The 12,294-nt window shown below is 53.3% G+C and overlaps 1 protein-coding gene across 1 annotated transcript in view; it reads right to left on the reverse strand.

Moving 5' to 3' along the window:
• MYH14 (myosin heavy chain 14) overlaps nucleotides 1–12,294 on the reverse strand; it is a 117,532-nt gene that overhangs the window by 95,883 nt on the left and 9,355 nt on the right. Inside the window, exon 2 of the mRNA XM_017512533.2 lies at nucleotides 2,541–2,948. Within this exon, the coding sequence (XP_017368022.2) occupies nucleotides 2,541–2,948 (408 nt within the window). The remainder of the gene's footprint in view (nucleotides 1–2,540; nucleotides 2,949–12,294) is intronic.

A 12,294-nucleotide genomic window follows, 5' to 3' on the forward strand; every position in this document is an offset into this window, starting at 1 on the left:
AAAAAAAAAAAAAAAAAAAAAAATTCTAATCTTCTGTTTTGTGACCCTGAAAAGGGTGGGTGTTGGAGCAAGGCTGTGAGTCCGCAGCAGTCTAAGCTGGAGCTTGGAGCATGACTCTGGAACCAGCTGCCTGGGTTCAAATCCTGGCATGATTCCTTCATGGCTGAGGGTCACTTAACATTCCTGAACATCAGGTGACACAAGCTGATAACTTACGTGCCACACTTAGAACAGTGCTTGGCACATCACGAGTGCTCCATAAACATTTGCTAGCCTCCTGTTATTTTGTATTATTATTGTCCACATTCCTCATCAATCTCTCTAATCCTGTTAGCTCTTTTGTTCAATGAAATTAATAACCCCTGGGCTGCCCATTAGAACCTCCTGGGAAGCCTATTAAAAATACCAATGCTCCCGTCACAGCCCCAGAGAGCTTGATTTAAAGTTCTGGGGTGGGGCTCAGGCACTGGTATTATCTAAGAATTTCCCGGATGATTCTATCATGTGGGTGGGGTTAAAAACCACTTCCCTACGCCATCTGTTTGCTGTAAAGATTTTTAAAAATGCAATGAACATCCAATGCTTAACACAGACTCGAGAAGACTACTGTAGTCAACCTCACTATCATCAATCCCTTCTCAATAGATTTTTGTTTTGTTTTGTTTCAGATGGGGTCTTGATCTGTCACCCAGGCAGGAGTGCAGTGGTGTCATCACAGCTCACTGCAGCCCTGACCTTCAGGGCTCAGGTAATTCTCCCACCTCAGCCTCCCAGGTAGCTGAGACAACAAGAGTGTGCCACCATGCCCAGCTAATTATTTTTATTTTATTTTATTTTATTTTATTTTATTTTGCAGAGATGGGGTTTTGCCTTGCCCAGGATGGTTTTGAACTCCTGGGCTCAAGCAATCCACCCACCTCAGCCTCTCAAAAGTGCTGGTGGCATGAGCCACCACTCCCAGCCCCATCTCAGTCTTAAAAGGCCCCACAGGCTGAGCGCAGTGGCTCACACCTGTAATCCCAGCACTTTGGGAGGCCAAGATGGGCAGATCACCTGGGGTCAGGAGTTCGAGACCCGCCTGGTCAACATGGTAAAGCCCCGTCTCTACTAAAAATACAAAAATTAGCCAGGTGTGGTGGCGGGCACCTGTAATCCCAGCTACTTGGGAGGCTGAGGCAGGAGAATCACTTGAAACCAGAAGGCAGAGGTTGCAGTGAGCTGAGCTGAGATTGTGCCACTGCACTCCAGCCTGGGAGACAGAGCAAGACTCCATCTCAAAAAAAAAAAAAAAAAAAGGCACCACAACAAAGTGAGAATGCCTAGGACCAGACTACCTGGATCTGCCAGGTCTAATTGTGCAACCTTAGCCTCTCTGTGCCTCAGTTTCCTTACCTATAAAATGAGGACCAGATACTTTATAATTCTGAAACTGTATGAAGGCAATGTATTTTAGGAGGCTTGGAAGAATGCTTCGTAAACGTTTAATAAATGTTTGTTTTTATTGTTATGAACTCTCTCTTAGCCTCACTTGCCTCTTATGTAACACGGGGACAGTAACAGACTCTACCTTGCCTAGGGTGAGACTGAATGAATTAATAGGTAGGCATTTAGCACGGAGCCTAGCATATAGCTTTTTGCTTTTTGTCTTTTTTTGAGATGGGGTCTTGCTCTGTCACCCAGGCTGGAGTGCAGTGGTGCCATCATAGCTCACTGCAGACTTGACCTCCCAGGCTCAAGTGATCCTCCTGCCTCAGCCTCCCTAGAAGCTGGGACTATAGCATAGGCCACCACCCAACCTGGCTAATTTGTTTATTTTTCAGAGACAAGGGCTCGCATTGTTGCCCAGGCTGGTCTTGAAACTCAAGCAATTTTCTCTCTCTCTCTCTCTCTCTCTCTCTCTCTCTCTCTCTCTCTCTCTGATGGAGTCTCGCTCTGTCACCCAGGCTGGAGTGCAGTGGTGAAATCTCAGCTCACTGCAACCTCCACTTCCCTGGTTCAAGCAAATCTCCCACCTCAGCCTCCCTAGCAGCTGGGATTACAGGCACCTGCCATCCTGCCCGGCTAATTTTTGTATTTTTGTAGAAATGGGGTTTCACCATGTTGGCCAGGCTGGTCTTGAACTCCCGACCTCAGCTGATCCCTCCGCCTCGGCCTCCCATAGTGCTGGGATTACAAGTGTAAGCCACCACACCCGGCCTCAAGCAGCACGTTTCTCTACTCAGTGATCTGCATTAATGAGGCACAGATCTGTTTCTGTTTGTCAAAACTCGGGATCAATGACAGCTCAGGAATTCGAACTGAGTATATACTTTAGGAAAATAATACCGTTTATCTACCATATGGATCACGTGATGCCCCCAGCAGGGTCCGAGGCTATCCTGGTAATCCAACAATTCATAATTTGGCAACCAAGTAAGCCTCGGCATGGCCATGGGACGTGGGATACCGATGATAAACTGTCTCAGGCTCACGCAGGCTGGGGCGTGGGCACGCGGCTCCCCACCCGGCAGCACCCCCGCCCCCAGCAGGAGGCCACTCACGTAGATGAGGCCCGAGTAGTACCGCTCTCGGAGGTTGTGCAGGACCGAGGCCTCGTTGAGGCAGGTCAGCTCGGCCATGTCCTCGGCCTTGCTGAACTTGGGCGGGTTCATGCGCTGGATCTGGTCCCGAGGCAGCCGCAGCCGCCTGCCGCTCTCCGCCAGCTCCACCTCCGCCTCCTCCTCGCCTTCGTCCCGCAGCGCCGCAGCCTCGAACCCGTGGAGCTCCGAAGGCACCCACACGAGGCGCCGGGCCGTCCACTCCACCTGCGGGGAGGTGCCCAAGCCAGGCCCGCCACCCGCGCTGGGCCCTCGGGGCGTGAACAGGAACGGCTGGGCCGCCTCGGGCACTGGGCCCGGCCTGGGGGTCGCCTTCCGCCCGGGCACCGACATGGTCACTGCTGCCATGGTCTGCAGGGGGCAGGGAAAGAGTGGGGAGGTCAAGTGGGGCTCAGTCCCCCGTGCCTCCCTTCCCGACCCCTAATTCCCCAGACGGCCCCCTCTGCCTTCCTGCACCACTTCTTGCCACACTTCTGCAAAGTGGATTAACAGACCTAGCTTGCTCATTTCATTCATTCCCGCTCTACACACCCCTTCATTCATTTTTTTTAAATTGCATTTTAGGTTTTGGGATACATGTGAAGAACATGCAAGATTGTTGCATAGGTACACACAAGGCAGTGTGATGTGCTGCCTTCCTCCCCATCTTTCAGAAGCTAGGCTGTGGACCCGGCGCAGGGGCTCAGTTCTTTTTTTTTTTTTTTTTTGAGACTGGCTTATCGCCCAGGCTGGAGTGCAATGGCATGATCTTGGCTTGCGGCAGCCTCCACATCTGGGGTTCAAGTGATTCTCCTGCCTCAGCCTCCCAAGTAGCTGAGATTACAGGTGCCTGCCACCATGCCCAGCTAATTTTTGTATTTGTAGTAGAGATGGGGTTTCAACATGTTAGCTAGGCTGGTCTCGATCTCCTGACCACAGGTAATCCACCTGTCTTGGCCTCCCAAAGTGTTGGGATTATAGGCATGAACCACTGCACCCAACCCCAGCTACTTATATTCAATTTTGTAGAGCTGGGGATCTCACTATGTTGTCCAGGCCGTTCTTGAACTCCCGACCTTAAGTGACCTGCCCTCTTCAGCCTCCCAAAGTGCTGGGACTACAGGCGTGAGCCACCACACCCAGCCCGACTCAGTTCTAGGCACTCATAATGGAGCAACAGTGGAGCTGGAAGAAGACACCTGTCTCCACACGTTTCCCTTCTAGCCCCAGGCTGCCCAGTGCAGGAGCCCCACCACCACCTGTGCACTGCTGGACACTTGTGTCACTGAGGAGATGCATTTTCAATTTCAGTCATTTAAATTAAATCTATTTTATTTTATTTTGAGATGGGGTCTTGCTCTGTTGCTCAGGCTGGAGTGCATTGGTGCAATCATGGCTTACCACATCCTCAACTTCCTGGCCTCAGGTGATTCATGTCTGAAATTTATTGATCAAAAAATAAATGTAGTTTGGGCGTGGTGGCTCGCACCTGTAATCCCAGTACTCTGGGAGGCTGAGGCGGGCAGGTCACCTGAGGTCGGGAGTTAGAGACCAGCCTGATCAACATGGAGAAACTCCATCTCTATTAAAAATATAAAATATTAGCCTGGTGTGGTGGTGCATGCCTGTAATTCCAGCTACTCGGGAGCCTGAGGCAGGAGAATCGCTTGAACCCGGGAGGCAGAGGTTGCAGTGAGCCAAGATCATGCCATTGCACTCCAGCCTGGACAAAAAGAGCAAAACTCCATCTCAAAAAAAAAAAAAAAGTATTAGGAGGCACATCATGCCTACTAATTTTTAAATTTATTTTGTAGAGACGAGGTCTTCTCTATTGCCCAAACTGGTCTCAAACTCCGGGCTCAAGAAATTCTCCTGCTTGGCTCCCCCAAGTACTGGGATTACAGTCGTGAGCCACCACTCCCTGTCTTAAAATTTAAATATAAATAGCCTCATGTGGAGTTCTAAATGTAAGATACACACTGGATTTCCAAGACTTCGCACAACAAAAAGATATTTCGCTGAGACTTTAAATATTTAATGACATGTTGAAATGATAGTATTTTCAATCCACTGAGTTAAATAAAATATATCATTAAGTTAATGTTACCTGTTCCTCTTTTTATTTTAATCATTAAATGTGGCTACTAGGAAATGTTACATTACACATCTGGCTTGTATTATATTTCTATTGGACAGGGTTGCTCTAAACCCAGGAGACAGATAAAAAGATTTAAAAAGTAAATTAGATAGTATGGGTTTTGTTTTCATTTTTTAAAAATTCTCTCTCTCTGGGGCCAGGCGCGGTGGCTTATGCCTGTAATCCCAGCACTTTGGGAGGTTTAGGTGGGCGGATCACCTGTCAGGAGTTCGAAACCAGCCTGGCCAACATGGTGAAACCCTGTCTCTACTAAAAATGCAAAAAAAAAAAAAAAAAAAAAAATAGCCGAGTGTGGTGGCAGGCGCCTGTAATCCCAGCTACTTGAGAGGCTGAGGCAAGAGAATCACTTGAACCCGGGAGGCGGAGGTTGGAGTGAACCAAGGTCACGCCATTGCACTCCAGCCTGGGCAACAGAGCGAGACTCTGTCTAAAAAAAAAAAAACCTCTCTCTCTCTTTTTTCGTTGTCTACAAAAACCAAACCTAGTATGTTAATGGTGATAAATGCCAAGGGGAGGAACAAAGCAGGGACCAGCGATGTTAGGGTGGAGGATGAAGTTTTCATTAGGGTGGCCAGGGAGGGCCTCTCTGGTGTGGCATTTAAATAAAGACCCAAGAGAGATGACAGGAACGAGCCAGGGAGGTGTTGGGAGAAAAATCATTCCAGACAGCCAGTGCAAAGGCCCTGGGGCCGCAATGCACCTGTGTGCCTGTGGCACTGTGAGGTGGGCGACGTGGCTAGAGCCAAATGAGTGAGGGGTAGAGGGTGGGGGGAGGGATGTAAGAGAGGGGGCAAGGGTACAACCTTGCTTTTACTCTGAGATGCCAGCCCAGGGAGGGCATTGACCTGATTTTTGTCGTACAGACTCCCTGACCACCTCTGGTCATGCCTGCCTCATGCCTACAGAGTAGACTTGAATCTCACCGCCTCAGTGAACAGTTCCGTCCTTCTCTGGAACCTGGCTCCTTCTCCATAAAATGGGGAGACTGGCCCCATTCATTCAACTCACTGAGGACTTTCAAGTACGAGACTCCGCCCTGAGTGCGTCTGAGGACCCAGAGAGGAGTCGGCTGGGAGCCCTGCCTCAAGGAGCTCCTGGCCCAGGGTGGGGTCCAGGCCTAGCTATCATGGAAGCAAGGAAGCGACCCAGTGCTGAGGGGGCTAGAACGTGCTAGGTCCCTCCCGCCAACCAGGGGGCCACAGACAGTAGTGGCAATTCCAAGGCGGTGCAAGCATCGGGCAGGAAAAATAGTCTCCCTAGCCTGCGTTGCCCCCTCCTGCTAAAGAAGCCTGCCCCTACTTTCTCTCTCTCTCCTTTTTTTTTTTTTGAGGCAGGTCTCACTCTGTCGCCCAGGCAGCAGTTGGAATGCAGCGGCACAAACACAGCTCACTGCAGCCTCAACTCCTGTGCTCTAGCGATTCTCCCACTGCAGCCTCCGGAGTAGCTGGGACCACAGGCACGTACAACCAGTACCAGTTGTTATTGTTTTCTAGTAAAGACAGGCTCTCACTAGGTTACCCCTGACTGGTCTCAAACTCCTGGGCTCAAGTAATCGTCCCGCCTCAGCCTCCACAGTGCTGGGATTACAGGCATGAGCCCTACTCCCATCCACCAAATATCCCCATCTCTGCCCCACCGCATCAGTCACAGAAACAGTGCGAGAGTTCTGTCTCCCGGACAGCAGGGCTTCACCTCTGCCCAACAGACCTAGATGCACCTGCTGTCCCCACCCCACTCCCACATGCCCCTGGAGAAGTCCATCTGAACGCCCAGCTGCCCTGGAGGCAGCCCTGGATCCGGTCCCAACAGACTCCCGACTTTCCCTCAAGCCTCTCCCATGTGGAATCTCAGTTCTGCTCAGAGAACCCACTTCCTCCCAGACCTTCTTCTCTCCTGAGCCCAGCAGCTCCAGCTTCCAGTGACTCTTGGCACTGAGGCTCTCAGGCCTCAAAAGCTGGACCCCTACACTCTTAATGCAGCAGGGCCTCTCCACCCTGTGGCCCCCAAATCGTCAAGGCTCACCCCAGGCATCCAGTATGACCTGGATACACCGGGGCCAAGCTCCATCCCTGGGACTTTACCCCCCCTCACCCCCCACACACCACCCACTTCCTCTCCAGCCCTGTGGCCTTTGACCAGGAAGGGTTTGGGAGTTTTTGCAATCACCCAGCCCTATGCCTCCCCTCCCTGGAACAAGAGTCCAGGCCCCCAGCCCTTTCCTCCCCCTGGCCAAGGAGTCCGGGCTCCCAGCCTCCTCCTCTCCCAGGATCCAGGAGCCTGAGCCTCCAGCCCCCTCTTCTTATGGATCAGGAGGTGCAGGCCCCCTCACCTCACTGCAGCCGGGCTAGAGGTGAGGATGCTGGGTTCTGAAGACCGTGAAGACCGACCACAGCGCTGATGGGGCAGGCAGGGCCTGCAGGCCTTGGCTCCAAAGGGCTGAGCCCCTCTGGCTGCCTCGCCCTTCCTCAACCAGCAGGAACGCTCTGCCAGGGCTAATTACTGTCACCTGGGCAGGTGAAAGCACCTGCCCTGGGAGGGGCCGAGACTGCTGGGCTTGAAAAAAGAGCAGCCAGGGATCCGCCCTGGGGCAGAGGTTGGGGCCCTTGGCATTGAGCCCTCTGACCTGGCTTCTAGTGCTGCGATTCCGGAGTCCCAGGGCTCAATGCGCTCCTGTCTCAGACCCAGGAGTTCAGGCCCCCAGTCCCTTTTGCTAGAGACCCAGGAGTCCAGGCTTGCAGTCCCCTCCTCCCCTAAGACCCCAGACCTGCAGTCCTGGCCCCGGTCTTTTCCTCCCCTAAGACCCAGGAGTTTAGGCTCTCGTCACAGTCACTCCTCAGACCTGGGACACCCGGCCCCCAAGGCTTCGCCGTGGATCCAGGAGTCCAAGCGCCCAACACCCATTCCCCTGGACACAAGCGCCTGTGTCGCCGCCCCCTCAACCCGCAGATCCTTGGGGCTACCTGGGGGCGCCGTCCGGAGAGGGGAGATGGGGAGAGGGCAAGGGAATCCCCCTCCTCTTCAGGTGTGGCGACCTCCGCGGTCCAGCGCGGGGCGGGGCCCTGTCGCGTCACGGGGTGGGAGCCCGGCTCTGATGTCACCCAGCACCTGCCCAGCTGGGGACGGGGCGGGCCTGGCGCTTCAGGGCCTCTGACTGACAGGGGCCAGGGGAAGGCGGGGGTTGAGCCTGTTGCCAGGTGGGCGGCGGCGGCGGCGCCAGGGGCTCCTCCCCCTTATGGCGGGCAAAGGTCGAGTGCCCGCCGCAGAGAAGGCTGAGGATTCCCGGGATTCAAACCCCGCTCGAGCTTCCTGGGCCTCAGCTTTCCCTGCTGTGAATGGCGGCCAGTGAAATTAATAAAATGACATGCAGAAAGTTCCCAGCCCAGTGCTTCATCATTAATCTCCCCCAACCTCAGCTTCCCAACCGTAGGCACAAAACCACAAAATCTGTAGACGGTAAGAGTTACCAAGAAGAGGACAGTGTTGTTCTGTCCTGAGCTTCAGTCTCAGGAGTGAAATAAGGAATATATGATGATAAGAGTACCTACTATGTGTCGAGTATTTTCTCCTTTTAGAATAGCTCTTTGAGATCACAATTTTTTTTTTTTTTTTAAGAGACAGGGTCTCTCTCTGTCGCCCAGCATGGAGTGCAGTGCCACGATCATGGCTCACTGCAGCCTTGTCCTCCTAGACTCAAGCAATCCTCCCCACTCAGCCTCCCGAGTAACTGGGACGACAGGGGCGAGCCACCACACCCGGCTAACTTTTTTTACTTTTTATAGAGACGAGGTCGCGCTATGTTGCCCAAGTTGGTCTCGAACTCCTGGGCTCAAGCGATTCTTTCGCCTCCACCTCCCAAAGTGCTAGGATTACAGACGTGAGCCACGGCGCCTGGCCTAGAATAATCTCAACAACCAATGACATAGGGACGATCAGCATGTCTGTTTCTCTGATAGGGAAACTGAGGCAGGAAGAGTGAAAATAAGGCACTCAAGCTCACACAATATAAGAGGGAGGTCCGGCTTCCTGACACCTTACACTAAAATTAACTCCAGATGGATAAAAAAAAAAAAAAAAAAAAAAGAGGGAGGTCCGGGATTCAAGCCCAGACTCTTTTCTGCCATTCTAAAGGAGGGGATCTGGAAAGAACTTGTAGCAGGCCCTTAAAGACCTCAATTTCTGCGTCCCAGTTGGTGATACTACCAACTGCTTCCCCATCTGTGCCTCAGGGACCACCACCTTCCTTAGGGGACTCCTGTAGGATTGAAACGGTTAAGGGACCCAGCACACAGTTGGTCTCCGGAGTGTTTTTCCCCACCAGGTCCCCCTGCAGTCACCAGTTTGGGCCAGTCTCACCCTTCCCCTCTCTGTATAATGGGTACAATATAACTCACCTCCAGTCAATACGATAAAGGAAATTATTTAGTTATTTTTTTAAAAAAAGAAAGCGTCCAAGTACTTCGTAGGGTCTCAAATATGTCCTTCCCCCACCCCTCCGCCTCTGCCAGTCACGGCCCCTCTCTCTGGCCCCCGATTCTGACACGTGAGAACAGTGACATGTCATGCTGGGGGCGGGGGACTGGAGGCGATGACTCAGGTATTAAAGTGTCCGAGGTTCCAAAGACAGCCTCAGTTTCCCCTTCTGCGGAACAGGCCTGGGGCTGCCAGTGAGGACCCCCACCAGGCCTCGCACACAGCGGCAACCGGAGTTGGGGGAGCGTAGACGTCCCGCCCCTCCACCTCGCCCGCCGCCGTCCCGCTGCGCGCCCAAGGTGAGCGTCCGCGTCACCTCCCCGCCGTCCCCTGCCTCCTGCCCGGGCTCCCGGGCCCCGATGGCAGCCCCGAGGCTCCAGCTTCCCCGGGCCCAGACCCGTTCTGCCGCCCCCGGAGGGCTGGCAGCCCCGGGCACTCACCGGCTTCCAGGGCCGTCCCGAGGCTTCGGCCTGGGGAGAAAGAGGGGCGGGTCCGCCGGGACAGCCCCCGCCCCCAAGAGCGCAGCAGGGGCCAATCGGCGACCGCTGCGGCAAGCTACGGCCCCGCCCCTGGGGGACGGGAGCCGCCAATCAAAAAGAGCGGCTGGCAGGTGGGGCCAATCAGAAGTTGTCGAAGGGTGCCAGCCGTGGGAAAAGAACGCGTCCGGAGCGCGGAGCTAGGCAGGCCGGTCGGGGGTGGGAACCGAGGCCTGACAGGCACGGGGCGCCACCAATGGCGAGGTGCGGGGGGCGGCCGGGGGAGGGAGGCCCAAGGGGCCCGGGTGAATGGGCCGCTTTGTGCGCAAGGCATGAATGGGCGCCTTTGTATGGGCCGGCGTGGGGGGGCTGCCGGAGGCCAGAATGCCTGGGTCCCCCGGGAGCCGGCGGGCAGGAGAGACAGGAGAGAGAATTCACTTTTGTCGAACGTAGACCATGTACCAGGCACCCTCCCAGGCTCTCTCACCCACCGGGTAGGTGTGGGCCGTGATACCATCAGAATAACAATGATCGTTTATCGAGCACCCGAAGTAGGCCGGGAGCACCTTACCTGCATGATCTCATTTAATCCTTACAAGGAACCCCTTGAAATTGGTGCTATTAAGATCTTCATCTTCTAGATGAGGTAAGCCCAAGCTTAGAAAGAGGGTGTTAATTGCAGAAAGTTACAGAGCTGGCTGATGGCAGAGCAAGGACTCAGATCCAACCAGAAGCTGTGCTTTTAACCTCCATGCTATGACCAAACGTGGTAATGATTCCCAATTTACAATTTACATATGGAAAAACTGAGGCTGGGAGAGGCAAAAGACCCCAAGGTTGTCAGGGCACAGTCAGTGGCTCACACCTGTAATCCCAACACTGGGAGGCCCGGGCTCGAGGATCACTTGAGCCCAGGAGGTCAAGACCAGCCTGGGCAACATAGACCCCACCTCAATTTAAAAGGAAAATAAAAAGAGAAAAGGTCACAAAGGAATGACTCCACTGAGCCCGAGGTGGCCTCCCAGCCTGTCTCGGCTGCTCAGCAGCTGTGTGGACTCAGGCTAGTTGCTGGACTTTTTTGAGATTCCATTTATTTCGGCACTTGTAAAATGGGACTGGTGGACTGTCTGCTCTATTCAGATGGGGCCTTTCCTCTGTTCAGAACCTTCCATGGCTCCCACTTCACTCAGTAAAAGTCAAAGAACTCACTATGACCCACGAGGTCCTGCAGGATGTGGCCCTTTTGCTCTCTCTGTTCTCACCCACAAGTTCCCCAGTTCATACTGCTCATGGCTTCATTTCTCAAACACTCCTGAGGCCTGGTGCTGCCCCAAGTCTTTTGCATTCTCTGTTCTGTCCACCTAGAAAGCTCTTCCCCAGGTTACGCATGACAGCCTCCCGCCCACATCATCCATTCTGCTCCAATATCACCTCTTCCAAGAAGCCTTTCCTGGCCATCCTATAGAAGACAGTTCCACTCATCCCTCTCTCCTGCTTGACCCCACTTTGCTTGCTCTCATAGTGCTGGGAATGTTTGCTAATGTATCTGTTTATTATCTGTCTCTTCACTTAGAATTGAAGTCTCACAAGGACAAAGATCTTTATTTTGAGTGCCTGGCACACAGTAGGTGTTTAATAAGTGTTTGCCGAGTAAATAGTAATGAGTCCTTGTACTGAGTGGATTAAGTGAATTGGTGCATACAAAGCTTTATTTTCTTTTTTTTGGTGGGGGAGGGGGGCGATGGAGTCTCATTCTGTTGCCCAGGCTGGAGTGCAGTGGTGTGATCTCTGCTTTCACTGCAACCTCCGCCCCCCGGGTTCAAGCTATACTCCTGCTTCAGCCTCCCGAGTAGCGGGAACTATAGTCACCTACCACCATGCCCAGCTGATTTTTGTATTTTTAGTAGAGACAGGGTTTCACCATGTTGGCCAGGATGATCTCGATCTCTTGACCTCATGGTCCACCCACCTCGGCCTCCCAAAGTGCTGGGATTACAGGAATGAGCCACTGCGCCCAGCCACAAAGCTCTTAGTACAGTCCTGGCACTGGGGAAAAGGCTACATAAGAAAATACTGGCCAGGCATGGTTGCCCACACCTCTAATCCCAGTACTTTGGGAGGCCGAGGCCAGTGGATCACTTGAGGTCAGGAGTTCAAGAGCAGCCTGGCCAACATGGTGAAACCCCATCTCTACTAAAAATACAAAAATTAGTCAGGCATCATGGCACATGCCTGTAATTCCAGCTACTCAGGAGGCTGAGGCAGGAGAACCACTTGAACCCGGGAGGCGGAGATTGCAGTGAGCCGAGATCACACCACTGCACTCCAGCCTGGGCAGCAGAGCAAGACTCCATCTCAAAAAGAAAAAGAGGCCGGGCGCGGTGGCTCACGCCTATAATCCCAGCACTTTGGAAGGCCCAGGTGGGTGGATCACGAGGTCAAGAAATCGAGACCATCCTGGTCAACATAGTGAAACCCCGTCTACCATCCTGGTCAACATAGTGAAACCCCGTCTCTACTAAAAATACAAAAAATCAGCTGGGCATGGTGGCGCATGCCTGTAATCCCAGCTACTCAGGAGGCTGAGGCAGGAGAATTGCCTGAACCCAGGAGG

The sequence above is a fragment of the Cebus imitator genome, unplaced genomic scaffold (genome assembly GCF_001604975.1).
Source record: "Cebus imitator isolate Cc_AM_T3 unplaced genomic scaffold, Cebus_imitator-1.0 Scaffold473, whole genome shotgun sequence".
Classification (NCBI taxonomy): Eukaryota; Metazoa; Chordata; class Mammalia; order Primates; family Cebidae; genus Cebus; species Cebus imitator.